This window comes from Xiphias gladius, chromosome 8 (assembly GCF_016859285.1).
Source record: "Xiphias gladius isolate SHS-SW01 ecotype Sanya breed wild chromosome 8, ASM1685928v1, whole genome shotgun sequence".
Lineage (NCBI taxonomy): Eukaryota > Metazoa > Chordata > Actinopteri > Istiophoriformes > Xiphiidae > Xiphias > Xiphias gladius.
The window spans coordinates 21675082-21701857 of NC_053407.1; the positions used below are offsets into that span (position 1 = coordinate 21675082).

General features: G+C 41.2%; 1 protein-coding gene across 2 annotated transcripts in view; it reads left to right on the top strand.

Annotated features, from left to right (window-relative positions):
• Positions 1–26776, top strand: part of LOC120793629 (contactin-1a-like) — a 65853-nt gene that overhangs the window by 33151 nt on the left and 5926 nt on the right. For both annotated transcript variants that reach the window (XM_040133873.1, XM_040133874.1), the window contains exons 3-19: positions 264–302; positions 9210–9330; positions 10174–10352; positions 10747–10842; positions 11799–12005; positions 13850–13949; positions 14335–14516; positions 15380–15504; positions 16013–16130; positions 17170–17317; positions 18249–18376; positions 19152–19324; positions 20225–20348; positions 23586–23747; positions 24067–24216; positions 24815–24885; positions 25959–26193. In XM_040133873.1, coding sequence (XP_039989807.1) covers positions 264–302; positions 9210–9330; positions 10174–10352; positions 10747–10842; positions 11799–12005; positions 13850–13949; positions 14335–14516; positions 15380–15504; positions 16013–16130; positions 17170–17317; positions 18249–18376; positions 19152–19324; positions 20225–20348; positions 23586–23747; positions 24067–24216; positions 24815–24885; positions 25959–26193 — 2358 coding nt within the window. The remainder of the gene's footprint in view (positions 1–263; positions 303–9209; positions 9331–10173; positions 10353–10746; positions 10843–11798; positions 12006–13849; positions 13950–14334; positions 14517–15379; positions 15505–16012; positions 16131–17169; positions 17318–18248; positions 18377–19151; positions 19325–20224; positions 20349–23585; positions 23748–24066; positions 24217–24814; positions 24886–25958; positions 26194–26776) is intronic.

The following is a 26776-nucleotide window of genomic DNA, read 5'->3' on the forward strand; positions in this document are numbered from 1 at the left end:
GGATTTCACAGAGATGGCCATGAGCCAAAGGCAGAAATTCTCATCATTCCAAAAAGCAGGGTTGTCCAGCCATTCATCACATACTCAGCAGAAATAAAGGGAGTCTATCAAAGACCTGCACCTCACGGAAGACACTTTCGCGATGGTCTAGGATATGTTTTGATCATTTTTCTTGTTGTATTCTGTGAGGAGTGAGAGAAATACACCTATAGTCATTTACAACATCACGATTCAAAATGCTGAGATAATGTCTTCTGTTACAGATGCATCATCTCACGGGGAGGTATCTGAATTTTATGGAGGTAAGGAAATGCAATTCAACTTCCGCCATACATTCATGCCCTTTTTAAATTAATTCGTGAGTGTGCAAAGTTTTAATATTCAGAAAATACTCATAAAATATTATATCAGTGGCGATAAGGTTTCAAGACCGAGGCTGACCAGGATGTTAAAGAAAATGTTTATTAACCAGAAAGGTCACAAGTTTGTCAAGCGATTTGTTTTCTGTCAAAGTACCCTTGAGGAATTCATGGGATTCTTGGCTGGTAAGTCAGACCCAGGCCATAAAAGTAAATATCTGAAATGTTACAAAATAGTGTAGCAGGATAGCAACAAAATTCAAAGACTTTCCATTTGATTTATAGTCTTCAAGCCAGAGAAGAACAAGCTGCACCTGCCTTGACTGTTATTCACAGTCAAGGCTGCACCACTAGATCTGTTTGAGGAAATTAAGACCAGTGACTTTTCATTGCTTATTGCATTATTCTGTCAAAACACCTCTAGCATTGGACCTTTAGCTGGCTTAGTAAGTTTTAAATTTCATTTGATTTACTATGGAAAAACATTCCAGGTACTGTATTCACTGTGACTTAGTTGTTTATTCATGGACATCATCGCAGGGCTTTAGATTTCCCTGAAAAGACACATTACATAGCCTTGCTATTCAGGAGAGGGGGAATTTAGTGTTACACAGTTTTCTACTATGTTCCAGATTTTAATCAGGTCCTGATGTTTTTCTTATGATTTTAGAGAACAGGACATTGTCTGACACTTAAACAGCCTTCTGGGGAACAGGCAGACTACTTGGAATGCCTATTAAAAGAAAATACAACCCTCTTAGCAGGTTCAACGTATGAGCAATGCAGTAAAGTTATAAAATGTCAGAGCGATAATACTTAATTAAACCCTAATTTAAACTCTCTATTCAAGCTTTTGTAGTCTGTTGTTCTACTCATTTACTGAAATACAATAAAAACCAAACAAAAGAAGTATGTCAGATCCAAATGGGCTTCAGATGCAATTCTTCCCATCTCTGCCAACTCCAGCCCCTGAGGTGGTACAACAACAGTAGTATCTGCCTGTCAGGATTTGTTAAGGGTCATGCAGTGACCGACAGCTCCTTTTCTTATGGTCTACAATAGGACAGGACTAATGAAAATCTACCTGGAGGTCATGTTTCTTTCCACTGTTGCTATTTCTGGATTTCTCTCCACTTGGAAATGTACATTAATGGAGATGGTCCGAGACATTGCACTGTACTGGGCTGATGAATCTGGGACGGTCATTAGAGCAAGGAACTGTATTATAGTTACCATGCCTCATTGTGGGGTTATATGGATATGATCGATGAGACAGAGGAAGAAAAATATATATCTATATCTATATCTATATCTATATCTATATCTATATGTACATATGTACTGTCAGTGTTTACTATATGCACAAGATTTGTCCCATGTGTATTATTCTCTGGGTGAAAAATAAAGTGGAGGCAGACTGTCAGCAAAGGGTAAATGGGAAAAAATAAGGCTTGCTGATTCGTTGCTTGGGAACAAGTTTTGATTCTGCATGCAGGTTGAATGGTTGGTGGAACCAGTGACGAGAGGAATCATTTTTCCGGTGGTCTCTCTTTCTTCTTCTTACCCATTCATTCCTCTTTTTACTCCTCCACGAAGCATTGACCACAGATGATTTTCAAAGTCTATGTGCTTGTATGGAGTGTCACGTCCTGGACATGTTGACATTATCTCCACTTTTCTCTAGAAATAACACAGCATGTAGCTTGGACTCTGCTGAATGTTTTTGATGATGCACACACCAGTCCGATACAGAGGACTACAGTGTTTAAGGTTATGCAACCCTGAAATGCGTGAGAAAAGGCTGCTCAGACTTTATAATTTATAACTCTTCTTCAAACTTGGACAAAGATGAAGGAGTAGTCATAGGAGGAGGCAGAGTCGATACCATGTTCAAAGGTCAGAACATTGTGTAGGCTGCCTTCGAGCTGGGACACACTGCAGACGCCCTCTTTTTTTCCTCCAAGCGAATTGCTTATCATTCAGCCCATAGCAATGTTAATGCCCATCATTCTGCTCTTAAAGCAATACTCCACCCTGTATCTGTCTCTTTAGTACCAGTCAGTCACCCCCTGAAGGCTTGACTAGCCGTAAAAGGTTTGTCGTTTTCAATACATTAAAAAAATATCAAAGCTTCAATGGACACTTATCAAACCACTTCTCAGCTGTTCAGCCATATGTTCAGTATTTTTCAAACACCGATCCAAAAAGCTTGTATACTGGTACACTAAAATTAAAAAAGCAGATTGAGTATCTTTCATGACGGATCCGCGTCAAACACAGTGTCTTTGTCAGTGTCATTATACATTTTTTTTTGTTTCTGCTATCGGTTACATTAATATTGTCATTCAGTCATGGATGACCAACAACTCAGTTCTTAGTTCCACAGCAGTCCCTGGCCCTGCATTACCTCACATAGTGATGATTCCAGTGAATATAGATTGGTACTCTGTATCGGCAGATAAATCCAGTTGAGGTATCGGAATTGCAATCAGGAGGGAAAAAGTTGGATCAGTGTATGCCTACGAAATAAACTACTTCCATTTCGCTCCCCAGAAATGACCTTGTTGAGTTCATGAGCATGTCTTTTTCTGCTTGAGCGCCTTTTTAAATACTTTGGTGATAAGACCACACAGCAGAAAGCACAGATGGACAGCAGAGAAGTTTTGATGCTGCAGAAGTGGTCTGAGAAGTTTCTTTGGACATTTTGATACTTTTAATGCAGTGAAACATGAAGTACTGTAGCGAGCTACAAACTTTTTAGGAGACCTTTCAGTCCAATAGGGAATGAGTATTTGATACACTAAAGACTGATTTTTTAGTACTGCTGGACTAAAGACTAATACAGTGATCCTACTGATGCACTTTTAAAACCACAGTCATTGTTTATTTACCATAGCAGACTGTGTTTCAGTTAATATACACTATATAACAAAACTGAATACACCCCTGGTCAATATCACTAAAATGTTAAGGTATTAGAAATCCTTTACGTTGAATACAATTTAATTTGTTTTAGCCAAAGCCAAAGAAGAATGAAACCAAATAATTTGACTTTTTTAATAATAATTAAAAGCAGAAATGTTTAACGGATTAAACTATAATGAACAGTTCATATTTAGTTCCAGAGTTCAGAGAACTTTATTGTCTTTCGAGGGGAAATTTGATTTACAGTAGAGGGCAAAAAACACACAAACAAAACATACAAGAGGACATCTTACATTGATCACAACAGTTACAGCAAAAACACAAATAAAAAGGATGTATCTGTCGTTAAAGGTGGAATGGTAGCCATAATAAAATGCTGCTGAACAGTGTAGTCAAGGTTACGTGCTAATTAAGCAGATTTATTTCACTTGGAACAAAGGAGATTTAACCTACTGCATTTAACCCTGGGGGACCTGTATCTCTGCCCAGAAGGGAGAAGAACGAATTCCTCCAAGAGTGGGCGGTCAGATCGACAGTGCCTTCCTCAAAACTTATCTGTCATAGGTATCTGCTAAAGAAAGTTGCTTCGTGCCAATTATTTTGCCTGCTACTTTAACAGTGTTGGACAAGCAATTTTTGTTTGCACTGTAAGGTTCCAGTACCATGAAATCAAACAGAAAGTTATAATGGATCAGTGTCTTGTCCACATTAAAAGTATTCAATCTGCGCAGAGAGAAAAGTCTCTGCAGGTTCTTTTTGCAGATTGTGGATGAGTTGAGGTCAGAGTTCAAGTTCTTGTCAATCACTGATGCCAGGTACTTGTAGCACTCAACCAGCTCAACAAGTGAGCCCTTAATTATAGTTGGGAAGGGTGAGTGGGAGGATTTAAAAACCAACTGTAACTGAAGTCAGTACACCCTTGATTAGAGAGATTCCATTCTTTTGTCCACCTTTACTTTTGATGACAGATTTGATCCTCTTGGGCGTGGATGATACCAGTCTTGCACAAATCTGTGGAGTGATGTTCATGGATGATTCTTTTCAGCTGGTAATTGGATTCAAATCAAGGACATACTTGGCTGGGTCATAGTTTTCACTTTTTTCCTCTTTAAAAACCCTTGTCTGATTTTTGCAGTGTGTTTGGGGTCATTGTCATGTTAGAAAAATCTTATCCTGTCAAGCTTTTTGAGACTTGGAGTCATTCAGTATTTGAGTATACAAAATTACATTCATAATGCCATCGATGACTGTTTTCTCCCCTATACCTTTTGCACTCATTGAGCCATATCAACAAACTCCCACTCCCATGCTTCACAGTCGGCACTGTGCAATCGCTGTGGCAGTCCTGGCCATGTCGAAACCAAACATGCTGGACCCCATCTGATCCAAACAAAGTTATTTTCGTTTCATCTAACCAAAGAATGTGCTGCCAGTATTTATCACGCTTCTTTTCATGTTCTTTGGCAAAGTTTGGTCTTGCAGTTTTTTGCTGCTTTGTGAGTAACAGTTCTCTTTTCTCTTCTTGGACGCCATCTGTAGAGGCTTACTTGATGCATTGTCCTTCACACTCTCCTGTCAGTCACTGAAACACCAATTTCCTCCATTAGTGATATTGAACAGGGTTGTACTCAGTTTTGTTATGGATGTTATGGACTGTGAAAACCTCATATGTCCTGTTTGAAAAGCTCTGCTCTTTTCCAGCTGCCATTTCAGAGAATAATTCTTTTTGACAGCAGTTGTGATAACACATCTGGCGCTACATACCTCTGCAAATAACTGTTATGTTTCCTCCAAACATAACAATATGTGTCCTGGAGGCAGGACACAATATGTTTCCTGTTCCACTTAGACACTCTCTTGGTCATGCACACAAACCATGCTGCAGATGTAGCTGAAACACACAGCTGCGTGTAAAGTTGAGTTCATCAGACGATTAAGTTCCTCTAGGATTTTGAATAATGATATGACTATTTACACAGAATATATTGTTTGCAAAAAGGAAACTGCAACATGTGAAACGGCCAGAAATTAAAAAAAAGACATCCATTAACAAGAACAAATAACAAATTGGACAGATGCTGGGGGAGATAGCAGGCTCCTAAAATAACAGGCTGTAAGGTATTTCAAATTCAAATGACAGTCTCAACTTACCTGGTCTTTAGCGGAATAGGAGTCTGTGTTTGAGAATGAAGTCTGTCCTGAGGAAGATGACTTCCAACAGGCCCTGGAGACAGATGGCCTCTGACTAATGTGTGTATGTGTGCATGTGTGCATGTGTGCGTGTGTGTGTGTGTGTGTGTGTGTGTGTGTGTGTGTGTGTGTGTGTGTGTGTGTGTGTGTGTGTGTGTGTGTGTGTGTATGTGTGAGTGTGTGTGTGTGTGTATCTGTGTATTTGTGTGTCTTTCTTTCCCTTTTTGTACAGATTTGGCCTTTCCTGAGAGTAACTATCCATCTTTCTTTCTTTGTGTGTTTGTACGTGTGTGTGAGAAGGCACATCTCTCCATTGACAAATGTGTAAATAATTACTTGCCTGTTAAACAGGGCAACTCAGTGTATCCAGTCAGGTAGTGGCAAAACAGGAAACAGAGAAAGGGTTTGATTCAGAGAAAAGGAGAACCTGAGAGAGAAAGATCAGGAGAGATAATAAAATTGAGATTGAAAGAGGGATATAGAGTTGGAGAGTTGGAAAGAGATGCTCTTTCAATATATCAGTCATGTTTGAGATGATGGTGGAAAGAGTTTATGAGAGACTATACTAGATAACCGAGAGTGGGAGGCTATGAGTGAAAGAGTGATGATTTGAGTATTAGAGAAAAACAAGACTAAGAGTCCACTATAGCCATGCTAGGGGCTCTGTGGGGCTGTACTTGTGCACAGTGGTGCTTTGAGGTAAATGCTAGTCAGCAAGCTAATATGCTCACAATGACATGGCTAACATGCTGATATTTAGCAGGAATAATGTTGACCATGTTCACTATCCTTATTCTGTATCTTTGCATGTTAAGATTTGCTAATTAGCCCTCAACATTAAGTACAGCAGATGCTAATGGGAGTGTCATTAGTTTTGCAGGTGTTCGGTCATAAACCATAGTATTGGACAAATTAAAACTTTGACCTGATGATGGCACCAGATGAAAAATTAAGGCATCATGAAGTGCCTTGGGAGCCGTATGGTTACAGTGGATACCACGTAAGTGCATCATTGATGGTTCGATTCCCACCGTGGAACTTTGTTGAATGTCATACCCCCTTCTCTCCCCCTGCTTCTTGTCTGCCTCTTCACTATGGACTGTCCAATTAAATCTAAAAAAAAACTTAAAATCTTAAAGTTATCTTTAAAAAAAAATCAAGGAATCACTTAAGTTATTACAATACATCACAAGGGGGACACTTTCATGGCAATTTATCCAATACTTTACTCAAAACCACAAATTTGAATCTCGTCAAATTTGAATGGTGCCAGAGCAAAAGTCGGGGGACCATCAAAGTCATTAGGTACATAAACTGGGAACCATAAATGTCCATCTGGCTGATACTCAGGTATTTCACAAAATAAGTGAAAACTTTGACCTGCTGGTAGCGCTAGATGAAAAGTCAGAGGATCACTAAAGTCACTTGGATGTATCATCTGGGCACAACGCATGCCTGTACCACATTTCATGGCATCCCATCCAATAGCTGTTGAGACATTTCCCCAAAAACCAAAAATGCCAACCTCATGGTGGCACTAGAGCAAAAGTCAGGGAATCATCCATATCAGTAGGCTTTATCCTCTGGCGACCCTGAATGTCTGTGCATAATTTCTTGGCAATCCATCCAGTAGTTGTATAGATATTTCAGGCTCAACCAAAGTGACGCACGAATCAAAAGACTGTCATTGTCCTATCCACTAGCATGGGTAACTTGTGTGTCAGACAATAGGATATAGGTTAGAGAGATGAAGAGGGGACAGAGGAAAGCTAGAGAGAAAGTGAAATGAGGCAGAGGGAATGTAAGAGGCCTGTGTGTGTCTCCAGGCAGTGGGCCTTATGCAGCCTGCTTTAACACTCCCTTCCACCATCTGTCACATCCCGCATTACAGGGAAAGGATAGGAATGGCACCAGCGCTCGTCTCTCTGAGTTACGCTCCAACTGCGATTTCAGCACTGTTCCAGAGCCTCAGTCATTCCCCTCCTCCAGCCCATCCTGCATTTATATTTCATATTTATATGTAAAGCGTCTATCTTGACACTCATGCAGAACAACTTAAGACCAGCAGTAGAATTGGGTGACTATATTTTCTTTACTCATCCTTGTGAACCTGTTTCTTTCAGATCCCATTTTTTTTTCTTTGCTCTTTTTTCTTCTGCCGTTGTTCCCAGAACATAGTTTCTCACTTAGCTTGCCTTCCATCAGCCCCACAATGCCCCATTTACAGCATGTTTAATTCTCTCCCAGCCAGCGCTAATTCAGAGTCTTTGGGATTTGCATCAATGTCAAGCACTCGCACATGGATGACTGTTGGAATGTGTCAAGGGGAGTGGATCCTGTCCCGTAACATCTTAATTGCTGCCTCCTGGTCGGCCATATGGAGTACAGCTAACATGCTAGTGTGGTTATAAATCCGTTTTCATACTGTAATGGTTACTAAACTTTAAATTCCCTCACTTCCTGACAGCAGAGGCAGATAAATATGCAACTGGTTCAGCAGTGTTAAAATTTGTAATCAGTTTAGGAGATTACTGTACATCCATGTCAAGTACTCACAAGTCTGACTGCTAGGGTGTATATGATTCTTCCCTTATTTTCTTCTTATTCTGCACAAAAATATTTCACTGCTTTTGCTGTAGTATAAATGGTATTGAGAATGCAGTTTCAGGTGGAAGGATAATATCGGAAATCAGTCTTTGGTACAGGATTCTAAAGGTTGCGCATTGTCTATCAATATGACATTTCCAGAGCGAGTGAATCCTAAGCGCCAATGCAGGCCTGGTTGGAAGTATCGAATAGAAGCAGGATATTACCGTCTGAAAGAGCGAGCTTCTCCCCATTGAGGTGTCAGCTGTGCTCTCTCAGACACACAGGGGAATAACACACATGTACAAACACACGCCTCACATTTGTATTCCTGCAGTCACCTACACACACTCTTGATCTGAGAGAATAATCAGCGGTTGGGAACACTTTGCCTCATTGCTTATTCATAGCTCGGCATTGTGTTTATGGCTAATTCATGCCACAGCTGATGATGTCTGTCTGTTTTAATGCGTAACTGGGGCTAATTGTATGTATCTGTTGTTGGTGTAAAGGCGGATTGAACCAAGAAAGGCATTTTCATCAAGAAGACTTTTCTATGGATTTTCCTGTGCAACTCCTTCACAGCACTGAGGGTGACACATGCAGTATGAAAGGATGCTGGATTATGCTAAATGAAGTTAGCATTTCCAGTTCCAGGATTTGTATTAGCTTGTAATAATATCATATCCCCTGGCAACGCATGAACGTGTCACTGTGATTTGGCACCTGAGTGAGCACATCTCTGTCATAATGTTGTGTGATGTTGTGATTTGGAATGAAGAAGGGGTTTATTAGTCTAGATCAATGCTTGGCAGAGAGTTTGTGTGGATTCAAGCATTAGATTAGTTAAAGCTACCACCGGGATTTATCTGAAACCAGCCACTAAGCGTTAGAGGTGTGCGTCTGTGAAAACCGAAAACCATGCTGAAATGTTAAAAGACAGGTCCTAAGAGGGGCAATCTAACAATCAAGTCAGCCCGTTTTTAGCTTGTGTTACATGTGAACCCAGCTGTCTTGTTTTTGATGAAACTGCCCCAGAACTGCCAGACAAACGCAGAGCTCTGAAACCTTGATATTTCCTGTTTGTTAGTCTGACCCAGCTTGTTGTTACTTACCCGCGTCTTGTTTGTTTGTTGTTGGCATACAAAGCCACAGGTTACGGGCCAGTGTTTGAGGAGCAGCCGGTGGATACCATCTACCCTGAGGAGTCGCCCGAGGCCAAAATCACGCTGAACTGCCGGGCTCGTGGCAATCCACCTTCCACATACAAGTAACATATGTTTCCCATAAAGCCAGTCATATTACTACCCACTGTGCATTCTGTGTACCTCACATGGCTAGCCATTTCTCAGGCTGTACTCATAGTGTTTTAGGGTCTGCCTTTAAATGGCAAGGTCACAAGGATGTTAATCGTAACCTTGAATGAATTCCATGGTTTACTGTGTGTGTGGGAGACCATCCAGCAGTATGGAAACACACTGTACATTTTTAAAGTTTGTTGTTGTCAAACATTCTGCACAAATCATTTTGTTCACACAGATGTTTTTTTTCCCCCCGTCCTAAGAATAATTTAAATGCAAAATATGACAGACAGACAGAAAAACCTAATAAAAGATAAGATCTTCCTGCAGCTATAGCACAAACAGCATTGCCATCATGTCTCCAACTCATTTGGAAGCTCAAAATTTAAAAATTTTTGCATGATCCATTTCAATTTAGATGTAAATGTATGTAAATGATATTGCTCTGCATCACCCAAATCAGTTTCACTCTCAGGGATCCCAGAATTTGATGTCAGAGGGGAATGAATTAGCCTCGACCACAGTCGATTTTAAGAATTTAAGAGCATTCAACTACAGTACAGTCCATTATGCATTTCAAAAGATGAAATTTGGTTTTCAGGTTTTTGCCACATAGGACACAACCACTTGCAGTTAATAATATTACATGTCTCTGCATCAAACAATATTCTGCTTGTTGTGCTCCCCCTATAAAACAAAGCATTTGTCAACAATTTTTTAACAGTGGTTATATATATCCTCCCATATCGTACATTAAGACTGGCTGCTTTCAAAATGTACTATTGTACTGACCTCAGCTGTTTCCCTTGTAGGTGGAAGCTGAACAACATGAAACTTGATCTGAGTGAAGAGGGCAGCCACTACAGCTTAGTAGGAGGCAACTTGGTCATCAGCAACCCCATTAAAATCAAACATGAAGGAAATTACTCCTGTTTGGCTTCCAACATGTACGGCACAGTCATCAGCCGAGTGGGCTCGGTCCAGTTTGGATGTAAGTGGCAAAGATGCGAACCCTCATTTAGGCCGCAATGATGTACAGTACCATGCAGACTTGACATAGAACTGCCATACAGCTGTACTTTCAGGCATATTAAGTGCAGTGAAAATTCAAGGGCCAACTGGGACAAATCATAAGTGGTGTGCAAAGTGCAATTTGTGAATGGTCTAACTTCATAATGCCAGTGTGGCTAATCTACTTTTTCTATTCAAAACTACAGCTCAATAAAGAGGCTGATGAACTTTTATACAGTCTTTAAGACTTTTGTGTAGGTTTTATGGAAATTATCCACAGGAGATACTCAAATGTGAATATAAGAGAGTCGATTCTGAGTGGCCCTTGAGTCTGAAACTGTCTTGCAATTGATTTTGGTCTCTGTCTCTCTTAGACCTCGATCTTTTCTCGTCAGAAGAGAGGGAGACGGTGAAAGTCAAAGAGGGACAGGGAGCAGTGCTGCTCTGCGCTCCCCCACCACATCATCCAGGTACAACATCTGATAGCTGAGTGTTCATCTGCTGAAGTGTTCCGACAAGATTCTTCTCAACCTTACTCATCATTTAGCATTACCATCTGATTGATAAACAAGTGGATGGAACAGGGGCACCGTAGTTAGCACTGTTCCCCGTTGTGATTTCTGGTCAACGTTCTCTCCTTGATTAAGTGGGTTTCTTCCTCCGTGCTGTCCCAAGCTATCTAAGTCAGGTGGACTGAAGGTTGTACATTTCCCATATACTGGCTGTAAATGAAAGTGGGACTGATATTGTAGTCATTACACAAATTATGCTGTTAACTTTTTTATCCACATATCCACATTGGGGTTTTTTTTTTTAACTGATTATTTATTTCTACCTGTTCGTGGATGTAAAACATTAAGAATACAAAATGTTTCATCAGTCTCATATTTAGCTCAAGCTAACAGACCGTCGCAAAGGTTGTTGTTTGTTTTCCCTTTTAGTACCGGCCTGTATGTGGTCTCTTTTTATTATTTTTCACGCTTTTTCATGTCATGTGCTTTAAATATGGTTTTCAATCATTAGCATTGCTGTTATTTAGCCACAGCCATTAACCCAGAAAACTGTACACATATTTTTCATATTCATGCTAATGCAAATCTGTTAAACACAACAGTCTGAAAGCATTGTTAATGCTCTCTCCACAGCCTCAGAATTACCTCAACTAGCCAGCGTGCTTACAGTAGCTCTTTACTATGCCTCTCAGCTGAAAGAATGAGAAGATTTCATCTGAAAGGTCAATTGATGCTTGAATAATAAATTTCCCTCAGCACAGAAGAATTGTGCTATTTTTATTTTGTATGTGTTCAGATTATTCAAAGTGAGCCAGCTCTTACATCCAGTCCCCTCTGCTCTTTCCAAAAGCTGTTGCTGTGTGTCTTGAGTCTTGATTGACCGGTGGTGTTTTGTTGTGTCCCTCTCTGTGCAGCCGAGCTGTCATTCCGATGGATCCTTAACGAATTCCCCACCTTCATCCCGTTGGACAAGAGGCGTTTTGTCTCCCAGTCCAATGGTAACCTCTATATCTCCAAAGTGGAATCCTCTGACACCGGCAACTACTCCTGCATTGCGTCTAGTCCGTCCATTTCCAAGAGCGTTTTCTCCAACTACATCCCCCTAGTGCCTCAGGCTGAACGTTAGTACTTCACTTCCTACCACCCACTGTCTTTCAGATTGTTTATTTCTGACCTTTCCACAAATGATGATCACTTTGGAGCAGTGGTTTGAGATTTCTGATTTCTTTAGTTTTACAACCAGTGATCTTACCTGACGCACATGAAACCTCGAACCAAAATCTAGGTTGGTTCAAACATCCTGTACCAAATTGATGACAGTATGATACTTGGGCCACAATAACATTTGCAATGCACTGCAATTAAAGCAGTATGCATAAATGTACTGTGTTTTGAATGTACGTTAGCTCAGTAAAACAATAAAATCCATCAGAGAGACTGAATACATGTCTCTATAATAGCCACAAATCCTTAAGAAGGGTTTTATAAAGAAATTATATCCAGCAAGACCTCAAGTGTTTCTTAAAGAGATGAGTTTCAAAGATAAGTGTGAAGATAGGAAGTGGTTGCAGCAAAATACTGCATTGATTTTTTTACTCCCGTCCCCACTAAAGCACCATGTTTAATCACAATAGTGTTTGATTGAAATACGATAAGGTCATGCTGCTGACTTTTTAAATGAGATTAACAGGAACAAATTAGCTCAGAGGTAGACTGACACAGAAGAATTTGCTTTAAGACAGAGCCAGCATGTCACGAAGAATGAACTGGAACATAATCAGCCTCAGAGATGACCAGATGACTAAAAACTAAAGCAATGAGCTTATGTTTGTTAACACTCTGTGTATTTGCAGAGCCTAATGTAAGAGTTGCTAATAAAGAACTAGGCAGCTATTTTAACTATTTCCTTAGGGACCTTCCCAGGATCCATCAGATGTTTACTTTCATAGTCGTCTAACATTAAGGCAGCTTCACCTGTGGCAAATGCATCTTGAATAGTAGAACATAGTAGAACACAAACTAGAAAGTTGTGTTCCACCAAAGAGGTTAAGAACTGAGCTGAACATTTGTTTGGGCTCTCTCATGCATATGTGTATTATGAGATACCTTCTGGGTATGATGTGAACTACTTTTTGTGTCCATGTTTGTGTGGGAGTGAAAACCTTTGCATTTTGCCGAGGCTTTTTAAACGCCTTGTGTACGTGTAAATAGGACACAGTGTGATTGCATTTATCAGGATTGTTAACCCCTTAACCCCCGTATGATCTGGTGTTGGCAGTAGCCTGTGTGTTAGGGCATGTAAACACTAGCTGGTTTTAGAGATTAGGATAAGCCTTTATATCAGTTTTGAGAAACCTGGATACTGTGTGAAGTACTCTAATAGAAACTGGGATACTGAGGCATGTAAAGACCTTATCCAGGTTTTTGCTCAGTTACTGTCATCCGGGCAGTTGTTTCCTCAACCGGTCTAATGTTAGTAGTTTTTAATTCAACCAAAAAAAATAAAAAATAAATATATATATATATATATATATATATATATATATATATATATATATATACTGTATGATTTATAATGTATTGATGAACAAGGCCAAAATTAAAGTGAAAGAAACCTCATCTGCTGCGGTAACTCACAGCACAGAAACGGCTTAGATGTCAAGAAATCATAGACACACCTGGATCTACACGAGGTAATGCAAAATCTGGACACTCACACACCTACTGACACAAAATCAAGTTTACAAGATACATCTTTTAATTACTGATCCTGCCACTGAGGCTGCTAGAAACAAACTGATGTACCACACTATGACAAACCTGTATACTGTTAGAATCATGCAACTCTAAGACTGTTAAAATTAACACTAAATCATTTTGAAAGTACTCATCGTTTCACGATTTAGCGGTTAGAGGTGGGTTTAGCACCTGAGTCATAATTCTGGCCCGTGGTTATTCCTCTCAGGTCCCATCAGGAAATACCCCGCTGACCTCAATGTCAAGTTCTCAGACACCATTGCTCTGGTGGGGCAGAATATCACCTTGGAATGCTTCGCTTTGGGGAAGTAAGTGAAACGAATGAGTCTTTTCTTCTCAGTCAGTAATAACATCGTGAGGGAAGGTTAGTCTGTTATTTTTGTGGCATGAAAAAAGGTAATTTAAAAGACACAGCTTACCAGTACATACAGACAACTCAAACACGAAATTTTAAGTAATAGGGATGTATCAGACTCTCAAAACACCATATTAGTTCACCCTTAATGGGTAGTAAAATAACATTTACAGTAGCTTAGACTGTTAGAAAACTCTCTTAGAATCACTGCCTATTCATTGAGCTAAATGATTTAGAAAGCATGTCTCAGAATCATGATGACTTGAGTGCAGTGACGCATACGCATCACAAGTTGAAGCCTGCCTTGTGTGTTATTTTTCTTTCTCTGTCCTTCTAAGTCCCGTCCCTGAGATCCACTGGAAGAGGTTAGACGGACCAATGCCAGCCAATCACGAGGTGCGGATGGCAGGGGCTCATCTGCACCTGTACAATGTGCAGTTTGAAGATGGCGGCACCTATCAGTGCGAGGCCGTCAACTCAAGAGGAAAGGACTACCACGCTGCACGTGTGTCTGTAGAAGGTAAGAAGTATGCTGTGTATCGTGTAAGCCATGTTCTTTTAAAACACATTACAGTGAACACACACATTCCTTAATCCTGCAGTGCAGAACGTTTGTCTCCCCCTTCTGGCAGTGAGAGTAATTACACAAACAATGTTCATGCGCGTAGTGTCAGAAATAGTTACAAAAGTACAGAGACATTGCCACAGTTCGAAGGCAATAATTAATTATTTAGGCAGAGTAAATGTAATAGATACATAGCCTACTCCACAGATTTTACAAATGCCACCCTGTCCAAGAGCAGTGAGGCGACATCTGTGTCTGCCCTCAGTCCCTGCTCTTCTTAAAGCGCTCTCCAACAAGCAAAAGCCAAATCAGTTTTAATCCGTGTTTGTCTTCGCTGTTGATTGCTTTCTTTTTTAGACTCTAATCCTTCCTTCCTCTGAGCTTTTTTTATCTGGAGCACCATAAACTTATCTTGGACCCTTCCTAAGTTTTTCCGCCAAGCTCGTAGTTGCCGCAGCCCACTCCGTCTCCATCGCTAGGGTCGCGTCAGCTCTGGCCAACCACGGCACTGATAGGCTTCATCAGCATCCTGTGAACTAGTTTGGCAAGTGTTTGAATGTGACAGACGTTCATTTTTATGTAAAAGTCCCACACTCCAGCTTTAAATGTAAGCATTAATTCTCTGGTACGCACTCCCTGTGTGGGATAGATTCAACAGACCCCTGTTCTTATCACTGCTCAGGTTTTTCTTTTTTTAGAACTGACACCTATTTTAATGCTTAAGTATCACCCCGTATCATATATTATTCAGTAGCTTTGTATTTTTCTCCGATTTTTTTTCTCAAACACGGCAACTCTTTAATTTTCCCCATTTGCAGCTTTTCCTCAGTGGGTAGAGCACATCAGCAGCACAGAGAAAGACCTCAGCAGCGAGTACACTATGTCCTGCGTAGCCAGTGGCAAACCTAAACCACGCATCCACTGGCTGAAAAATGGAGAACGGGTAAGATTCAAACTCACAAGTCTTTATTGTCCTATAACTGAGCAATTTAGCTATAGCTGCAAAATACTCTATACTTGGTCTCTTAGAACCTGTTCAGTGTGCGTCTCGGGTAGTTACAGTAGCACAGCAGTGACAGGAAGCTGGCACCGTGGGTACACGTCATGTCGGGAGAAAGAATCTGTTGTTACTGAGCGGGTGCCAGCATACGTTGTGTAACCCTTCCTCCCTAGAAACGACCGTCATTGGTCCTGAAAAATACCCAAGAGAGCTGCAGCTAGTGACAGCAGAGTGGGGGAGTCTGTTTGCTACATGCCTCTGGGTACATCATTATGTATTCATGGAATCCCCTCCCAATCAAATTAACTAATTCTCATCTGTGCTCCTGTGGATGTCAACAATCAACAGTTTGATTTTAATCCTTTGCTTAGTCATAGAATTTAAACTGTATGACAATGGTGAAATGTAAAATGATGATATTTTAACGTGACACTCCTGTTATTTTCCATAGCTTGACAGGAAAGAGATAAGGTTCAGCAGCTTGACATTTGATGATTCAGGGATGTACCAGTGCATAGCAGAGAATCACCATGGAGTCATCTATGCCAATGCAGAGCTGCATGTGTTTGGTGAGTCGAACTTTGGCTGAAGCTGCAGCCCAAATGACTGCGTCAGAGATTTAAAGGTCATGTTCCAAGCTGACTAGTGGGAGCTCATTAGGACACACTGTAAGTAACTAGTAACTGAAACTAAGTAACAGAACATAAGTTACTAGAAATGGCAACTTGTCAAATCCATCTGCACATGTTCGAGCCCGAATAAGATCCGGAATATGAGAGGTGGACCGCACAAACATCCGCAGCAACAAAGATTACAGCAGGACGTTTCTGTTTGGTAAATATTACGCCCATTTTCTGCTTATACTGTGACATAATGGTTGATTTAGCCTTTCAATCACAGTCCGTACATTAAAATCTTTCCGTATATGCCCCTGTTAATAGTTACCATACGTGTTGGAAATGAACTAAAATTCCAGCTGAGCGGGAAAAGTCTGCTGGCAGTAAATACAAAAGCTAATGTTGCTGCTAAAAGGTTATTCTGCTGTCGCCAAACGACTGTATAGTAAACCTGCACGTTGGTTATTTGTGTTCTGGAGTACTCTAAATGTCCATAATATCTCTCACGTAGACGGTTTTGGGAGAACGAGCTGTGCTTGCAGCAGATGAGCGTAAAAACAAATCCATGACGAGCTGACGTCAGCTTGTCACAGAAGTAGAAAGAACCGTTGGAGCATAGTGTTCGGAGAAGTCCGAGCGCCTGAGCTTTCGTCTCGCAGGGATCACTTTTACATACATGTACCTCATTATTTGAAACTTCGGCCACGTTTAATATGAACATCCGACATTGTAACTTTATATATATGACAGAATGTGAGGGCAAGCATAGTAGGTTCCCTTTTAGGAAAACAACTTTTACATTGCTGAAAAAAAATACATGAGAATTTTTCCAAAAACTGACTTTGGTCATTTAAAGTAGCATGTACAATATTTTAGATCAGTACACTACCCACTTTTATGAACACAGAATGTGTCATAAATGTATGCATGTCTGCAGTCAATGCATATTCTACTGAGTTTGTGATGAATAATCCATGCTGTCCCTCCTCAGCCTGTGCTCCCACGTTTGAACACAACCCAGTGAAGAGAGTCCTGGCAGCTAAAAACGGCCGGGTAGTGATCGAGTGTCGACCCAAAGCAGCCCCAAAGCCTGCCTTCTCCTGGAGCAAAGACACAGAGCTGCTGTCCAACTCGACCAGGTGAGCAGTCTATTAATAAGATGGCACAGTACCTTTTGTCCTCTAATCTGTACATATTTTCTGGACATTTATTCATTCAGAGACGCTGGTTTATCACGGAATTTTTTTTCTACTTTTGAATGTAAATATCCAACTTTTTCTGTGACTGTGAGACACATCTGGGTCATACTGGCACAAAGACTGACGATCTGAGAATGTAATGTCTCACTACTAGCGACACACATACAGTATAGTGATTTGGGGGATCAAAATATGCTCTAGATCTCCTATATACTGAGTGCCAGCAAAATCTTTAGGGTTTGTGTTTGTCAGTGATTGGTATGCGCTGCTTTGCTGTCTTTCAGTGGCTGACATTAAGCTCATTCTCAAGATCATGAGCCTGGTCAGACTGGATGCGTAAACCCCTGCCTCAGTGACAAAAAAAGCCTAATCTGGGAGCTCTGAGACCCCCAATCCTTTCCCCAATCCTCAACACCCCTATTCACCACAGTGGGACTCACATAGAGGAGGAGCAGCAGCCAAATTTCTATGCAGCATATGCCTCCTAATACTCTCTATGGCTGCTGTCTGCGTGAGAGAGGGTGTGGAGTAGTGACGGGGCAGCTGGCACAATGCTGTTTGTCAGGCATGAATATGAAATTTGCAGAGAAAAATGAATCAAACATTGTTACCTTTGCCTTTAGTACAATTTAATGTTGCTTCTTGCTGAATAGTTTCAAGTTCACATACTGTATGTAATGGAAAACCATATATCTATGAGGGAACCCAAGGGAACTGGCAGACATTCAGAGCTCTGTCATCATTTTTCATCATCCACATATCCATGGAATAACATATGCTGGACTTTTGACCTTCATATTATGCTGAATATTTTATACCATATAGTTCTTTCTCCTCAGTGGAAGAAGAATTAATGCTGGTTTCTCCTCAGGGTGTTCATCTGGGAGGATGGGAGCCTGGAGCTCCTCAATGTGACGCGAGCAGATGAAGGCAGGTATACCTGCTTCGCTGAGAATGACCGGGGCAAGGCCAACAGCACGGGCTCTCTGTTGGTGACAGGCAAGTCGCAGCTAATGAACAATGCTTAATGACTAACTGTCATTATGCCTCTTTTTTTTTCTGGTGTTTCCAGGACAGTTGGTGTGGATTTGACTGATGTCAGCCTTGGTTGGCAATCAATCCCGTCAGTCTCAGTCCCACCAAACCGTCCCGACCTCCAAATGTCTACTGTTGTTAAATTATGTCCCTCTGAGCAGAGTGACATATAAAGGCTTCTGATGGATATTCAGTCATTCCCCCAAGGGCAAAGGCGAGCGGGGACTGCTCTTAGATCAGATGTGATGAGACAAGGTCTTAGTCTTTACCCCGTTCATTGAAAAAAGAGAAGAGGACTTCAGTTATGAACATGTTGAGATAGTTTAATTGATTAGCATATAATAACACTGGTTTGGACTTTTCTTGTTTGTCATTTTTTTGGGGCGTGCAATTGTAACTATCAAACATTTTTAGTTTTTCACAGTTGATCTCCTGTGGTGCTGGAGGTACAGCTCTTTTCTGCCCTCTTCTGGACATTTCTGCATATTGAACAGTTATAGTTGGTTCATATAAAGAGCATATACTTTACTATTAGATCTGTCTACTATTTGACTGCTCAAGACTCACTTTTTCATATAAGTTGTTTGCCTATAACTTTCTACTATTGGATCAAATTTCCTCTGACCTAAAAAAAGTTCCACAATTACTCAAAAATTCCAAAACGCTGATGTATTCAGGGACTGGACTGACCTCTTTCTCATCATCACCGGTCTCCTCATCCTCCTGTGTTTTTCCCCAGAGTCAACAAAGATCACCTTGGCACCGTCCAATGCTGATGTTAAAGTGGGTGAAAACGCCTGGATGCAATGTGCTGCGTTACATGACCCCTCTTTGGACATCACCTTCATCTGGTCCTTGGATGGCCGGGTCATTGACCTACACAAGGATAGCCAACATTATGAACGCACCCCGGTAAGACATTTTAGTGGTCAGGTAATGTTTTTAAAGAGAAATGAACATAAATATTCTTAGTTTAATGCTGTAGCCCCACCTTTTCCCAGACTGCAAAATGTTGGCTTCAGCCTGGAGTTTATCCATGTCAAAATATATTTGAGGTTGGGTCGATGTCTATAGTATTTTCACTGGAATACCTGAAATGGAAAAGTACAGCCTGCTTTAAATGAATATGACTGTAAAAGCCATTTCACATTCCTTCCCTCTGTATCAGTTTAATAGCAATTTCCACTAACATCCATTATTGTTGACATGAACCACTCTCTCTCTTAGTGCAGCTCTAACCATAAGCTAGTGGTTAGCATTTCTCATTTGTCACTCTGCCCACTATAGGCAAACACCATATTATGATTATGACTGATGAAACCCCATTTTTTTTACACATGGAGGATTTTCCCCTCGTAAAAATGGGGTCCAATCCCACTTAAAACTGTTTGTGTGGTATTAGCAAAACCAGTTTTGAGTCCCAAAAAGGCAAGTTCAATGCAGTCATGTATTTTTAAAGTAGACTTTTGTGATGGTTTTACCTTTCAACAGTGAGAGTGCTGTCTGGTGCAAACACTGTGTGGAGCTTGACATTTCTTGACAGGAAAAGAGGCGGTAGCTGAAGCCCATGTCCAGTTCACCTAATTGGATGCTTAAGGTTGATATCTCAGTCAATCTGGTCTTTCAGGTGTCTGAAATAATCATCTCCTTTTTCATATTTCAAGGTGAATTTGAGGCTGAGTGAGAAAATACCTAACATGGTCATTTCCTTTTGGCAGGCACACAAGTAGGAAAGCTTTGTCTCATGATATATCATGTTTTGTTCCCCTCCTAAATTAAGGGCAGTCTATTGTCTATTGTTGTTTTATGCAGAATGGGAGCTCGAATGGTGAGCTGCTGATTAAAAACGCCCAGCTGATGCATGCTGGACGCTACAGCTGCACCGCACAGACCCCCGTTGATAACATTACTGCCTCTGCCCACCTGGTTGTCAGGGGTGAGTCATGACTGCTGCAATTACACCCATTCATACAGTAATGTACAGTATATAAATGTCTTAAAAGCCCTTGGAGCAATGGGTTCCCACATGAACACACTATTCACTGCCAAAACAATAACAGTTTCACATTTACATTTACTCGTTTAGCAGATGCTTTTATACAAAGCGACTTACAAGTGAGGGACAACACTAAAGCTTCAGTACAGTAGGAGACCTTGAAATAAGTACTGAGCACCAGATATGTTCAAAAGAAAAAAAGTGCAAGGAGATCAGGTAAAGAAGTGCACCGGAAGTGCACAGTCAGTGCTAGTTTGGCATGTTAGGGTGTTAGAGGTGCTAGGAGAGGAGGTGCTCTCAGAAGACATGAGTCTTCCAGAGATGCATGGAGATAGAAAGAGATGCCACTGCTCTGATAACATTTGGTAGCTCGGTAACCATCGGGAAAACCACAAACGAGAACAGTCTGGACTTTGATTGCCTTGTGTGAAGGGATGGCAATGCCAGATGACGTTCCTTGGAGTAACGCGGTAGCTGAGAGGCTTGTAGGAAAGCAATATTGACTTGAATTTGATTCGAGCAGCCGTGACGGCCAACCAAATGCGCCGCCAAATTCTGGACCATCTGTATTCCGGTTTCACTATGTGAAGACAGTTGGTAGGTTTATCAAACCCCACACACAGTCCCTATGAAGCAGATTAGTTTTTGAGTGCTAAACAATAAAATAATATTTAAGCTTTTTAAAGATGTTTTTGAAACTTGATTGTTGTTTATTTATGAATTCTCAGCATTCTAGAGAAATACTCTAAAGCCCCTGAAAACTCGGGTTTTCAGGGGCTTTAATTCTATAGAGTCAGTTAAAAATGAACACAGGACTTCCACAGTTTATTGGACACATATTCTTAAAGTACTCATTAAAGTTTTGTCTAACTTTTATCATGAGACCAATAACATATAGCTGGTAAGTGCATGTGTGTATGAAAAAAAAGAGAGAAAGAGACAGAGGGGGAGATAGAACAAGTAATGTATGTTCTACAGCGCATGTTTGAAGTGAAGTAAATCTCTCTAGAGTAACCAGACCGCAGCCTGTTTTGCCGGATATTCTGTCAACCCTGAGACACCATATGAAAGAAAGTGAGAGAGAGAGAGAGAGCGCTGGAAAAATCAATGGAAGGATATGCCTTGAGTCCTCACGCCGGAGCGGGAGACGCACAGAGAACACTAACTATCTACCACTACCACCCAGAAAAAGGTCAAACTAACATTTCAGGCTGGCTTCTCAAAGATGATGTCTTTAGATACCAATAACTGGCTACAGCCTTTCGAAAAACAGAGAAAGAAGTCAACTGAAACATATCTGCTGGTGCCTGGCCTCTAGATTGGATTGTTTGCATAAATGCTGGCACATTTCAAATTAGCTCATATTTCTCCAAAACATCTGCTATGTCTAGCAAGGCAATTAGGAAGATACAGTGTAAAGTTTTTGCATGAATTGTTTTTTTGAGGTTGATAACAAGCTGTTGCTGTGCTTGCATTGTTAGACACAGTAGTAGACTTAATTAAACTGAAGAGAAAAAGCAATACTTCTGTGCCATTAAGAAGGGTTGTGAATAGAGTTTCAGCTCCCACTTGTTTTCCTTGTAACTAAATGGAGTAGCTCTTTTTATAGAGAAGAGAGAGCTGTTGGCACCACAGCAACTAGTATGTTTGTCGTTATTAGTTGTGATGAGTTTTTGGTCACTAAAGCGTATCGAACATCATTCTTCCAGCCTCATACAGATATCGTCATGCACAAAATACACACTGCCACACTTCCGCAGCACTCTGTCTGTCATTTACTGTATTTCACCTCCTGGATGATTCATTGGGCTTTGTGTTCCCTCTCTCCACCCTGATGAGTGAAAGCTTGCTTACAGCCCTCCCCTTGGGTCTTGAAACAGGCCCAGTGTTGGCGGACAAAGGGTCTCTTCAGATAGGAACCCAAGAACTCTAGCAGTGATCTGGTTGCCAGTGATCCCTGTTGTGCCCTGGGTGTGCTGCTACCGCTGCTGTTTCAGAGCAAGTGTTGACAGACAGCCAGGTGAACGCACAGCGGCTGACTGTGACGTTTCCGAGAGTGGAACCAAAACAGAGGCCCTGGGCCATTCCTAATGGAGTGCCAAATGCCGGCAGTCCAGGGTGCAGCGAGGGAGAGATGAAAGACAGCTATTTATCACAGCAGATGAGGAAGCAGATCTGCTTCAGGAGATTGTACGAGCTAAAAACACAGCTCTGCACCTGTAGCTTGTTATTAGTAGGGATTTGAGATAGGGAGAAGAGTTGTTTTCGTATGATGTGGGTGTGTGTTTTTGTAGCGTAATGTTACAGTTTTGCCTGGAAAAGCGTTGAAATGTGGCTGTGTTAACTTAAGTGCCTGTGAATTACGAGAACTATTCATAAACCTTTTTAAACTCGGTCATTAGGATACAGTATGTCAGTTAGCAAGCCTAACACTGAAGCTTATCAGTTCAAATACACATTCATCCATATGACACAATATTGTACAGACATTAAAAATCTGCACAATATTACACCTCTTACATTGAATTATATAAAAAAAAAGATTTTTCACAACTATGCTTTCTCTCTAGACTCTTAGAGGAGAGGGCAAGCTAAAGGGCTGTCCAGCTTTGGCTGTCCAATCTCCTTACTTTTCTCAACTCATATTCATAACTTGGAAAAAGTAAATCCTGGCTGATTTCTGAGGCTGTGGGTTGGGAGGCTAACCCTGACATAGTCTGGGTTTTCTATTAGACCATTTTTTATATTCCAAAGGAAGAATCAGGAGGACCAGGAGGACCAAGAGGAACACTGGGTTCAAAAGCTTTTGCTTAAGCTTCAGCTCCTATATGTCAGTGGGCTCTAAGCTCTGTGTTGTATTTCATGTGCATCAAACAGTAGTCCTTTTGAAGGCTGGTGTTGAAGTAAGAAGATGTTAAATGGCTCAGGACTTTTGACGAGAATTGCCGCATGTGCTTCAATGAAGATAAAGGTCTTTCAATAACACTGTACTGTCTTTCTCTCTTTTTTACAATTCGTGAGCGAGTAGGGTGTTCACTATCTGCCTGAGGGGAAAGTCAAAGTGGAGAATCCAAACTTGTGAACCTGAACTCTCTACACCAACCCTGTAGCCACACTTTTGTTCATCACCTATCAAACAACAATTTTAACTCGCCTCTTATTCTTTTCTTATCCCAGGTCCCCCTGGTGCCCCAGGTGGGGTGCGAGTGATAAACAAAACTGACAAGAGTGTAACGTTGCAGTGGAGCCGTGGAGCAGACAACCACAGCCCCATCTCCAAATATACTATCCAGTACAGGGACTCTGTCTCAAAGGATGTCTGGAAGACTGCCGCTACATGTGAGAACTCTGCACTAGTTGGTTAAATAAACACTGTTACCTTAATGCTAAGTGATACAATATTTGGGTCATACCACATAGTGATGTTGTGGTGGTTAATGTCTGTTAAAAATGTCTAAAATGTATTTTAGCCATGACTCACAGACTTAAATATAGGAATGGGTTCCAAAAATGGAACTTCATTATTGTTTTCAGGATATTTATGTTAAATGGCAGGAAAGGGCAGAGTGTGCTGCATATACGGTCATTGTTTAACATACCGTGCTTGTAGCCCTGAAATTTTGGCATGGCAAACTGAAATCTGTGCATTTCCCTCTAGCTCCTGCAGATGTAGAGGGGAATGCAGAGATGGCCACAGTGGTGGATTTGTTCCCCTGGACAGAATATGAGTTCAGGGTGATTGCTACCAACACACTGGGGACAGGAGAGCCAAGCAGCCCTTCACCTAAAGACGAAACCCTGGAAGCAAGTAAGACTGTGTCCTGACTTTAGGCTAACATACCGTACACAAGGTTTATGGGATAAAGAGTCAGAGTAACTTGAAAGGTCATGGAAACATGGTAGGACAGTCCAGCTTTCCATTATAATATTTATTCATCATCATTCTGTTAAAGCACTGTTTACTTATGTTAAGTATTGCTGTAGAAATGAGTCAGCAGAAATCCCATAATGCTGCACTTCCTACAGCAGAACCATCCTGCCAAACTCACCACACAAACCTCTACAAATGAGCACTTTGCTGAAACTGTATACTGAAATTCAATTATAAAATGGAAATCACAGGCTACAGTAACCTCTCTTAAAAAAATAATCATCATTTGAGAATGAGAAATGAGCTACTAGACTCGAGGCAAAACAAGAAAGGTTTGCCTGTCTGTCTCCCTCAGTGGCACGTGGACATTAAGGTGTTGCATTTGGCACAGGAGAAGACATTGATATTGTATTTGCAGAGGAAGGATGTTTCAGTAGTGCTGCCAGGGATAGGTTACAGCCTGTGTGGGTTGGCGTTGTTTGTGTGGATTCTTACCATGTGGGCTCAGAGTTTTGCTCTTGCTACCTCATTGTAGTTCCTGTGGTGGCGCCCTCGGATGTCGGCGGGGGCGGGGGGACTAGCAGAGAACTGACCATCACATGGACGGTAGGTCTGGACTTTCCACCGGTCACTGGGGTAAAAAGAATGCTAAAAAGAATTGAATTAATAATGGTAATATTCCTTTTTTTCAAAATGTTATACCAGAACAATGAGTTACAAAGAGACATAATTTTGACAATACAAAAACTGAGGGAAAACACACCGCTACTCTAGTGAGATGCTGGCTTGCAGGCAGACATCAAAAAGAGAGAGCAGATTCCTTCAACTTATAAAGTTGTATAGCATTTCTTCAAAGCAGCCTTTTGAAGAAAGGGACCCTAATTTTGACGGTACAAATAAAAAGTGGTACTGGAATAGGTCCCAAATAAATTTAAAAAATTGGGTACAGAAAGACTACTCAGTTCAGAATGCAAGTTTATAAGAATTAGGTTTTAATACAGATTTAAAGGAATCCAAAGATTACAGTTTTGCAGCACTGTTCATCAACAGATTAAAAATGTGGCAAAGAACTGTGGAACTTGAGGGCAGCACACCACCGCAAATAGACCATGTAGAGGAACTGAAGAATAAGCGATGGATAAAACAAATCAACCACTATCAACAAAAATCAATGGCTGAACTGAATCATTATCCTCCGTTTCCCTGCTGCAGCCGTGGATAAATTAACTCTCGTGGGTAAATTGCCTTTTGCCTGGCCGAGGCACGGCCGTTCAATTCCAGAGCAGCTGGGGGATGAGGCGATGTGTTTAGGGGTTAGCGATGCCTAATGCAGGCATGACTTGCTGGACATATGGTGTGACAATAAAGCAAGAGTGCCAGCAGAGGAAATGAGGCACAGAACAGATTAAGAGGGACCAGCCATCAAAGTGTCACAACTCTTTGTGTATAAATCACAGATTGCAGTCGTTTTACTAAACGGTTTGTAAACAGCGTGTGATTACTAGAATTGGCGCCTTCTGAGTCTTGCTCTTAATCCTAGCATATAGCACAGGCGTAAGTGGATGATGCGTGATATGCATGGTGTGAAATCTGACAGGATTAAAAGTTAAATTCCAGGCTTGAGAGATGTGTTGGATAAAACGGGCAGTCATTTTTTTCTGTCTGTTTTTTTTCATCAGCCTGTACAGCCACAGTACTACTATGGCCAAAATTTTGGCTACATTGTGGCCTTCAAACCTCTAGATGAATACGAGTGGAAGAGGGTATTAGTATCCGACCCGAGGGCCAACCGCTATGTCCACAAAGAGTCCTCCATCCCTCCTTTGACGGAGTTTCAAGTCAAAGTCAAAGCTTTCAATAGCAAAGGAGAGGGACCCTACAGCCTAACAGCCATCATCTATTCTGCACAAGATGGTAAGCACTGAAGAGATTCACAGCTCCTACTCAACACTGAAGCCCCGAAAGGAAAATGTGCCAAAATAATCTCACAATAGTAACAAAAAATTGACCTGGTCCTGTTTTCTCAGTATCACAGAGAATGAGGAATCCTTCCATATGCCAACACTCTGCTATTTGCCATCTGTCAGTGTCAGCTACTTATCACCACCAGGGTTTTCAATGGCGTAGGACCCATTTAATAGGAGTTCTCATGTATAGTTGTGAGGAATTTTAATACCCCTTGAAAGTGAACCCATCTTCTCCTCTCTCTCTCTTTCCTTGCGGGGGGATTATCATGATCTATGTAGCATGAACCAGAAAGCTGATAATTCGCCCAAGGATGCAAAGCATTTAGCCCAGTTATTAACTTCCACTGACAGACAGTTGAGATAACCACCGGCAACCCAGACATGATGGTTTACAGAGATGCCCCGTTGCTATGGTAACACACTTCAGGGACGCTTGCTGTTGAGCGTCTTATGATTTTACTGCTAAGCCTGCAAAGCGCTCCGTCTCCAGGCACGTGTTTGACTATTTGTATTTATGTGCAAGCGGGTTG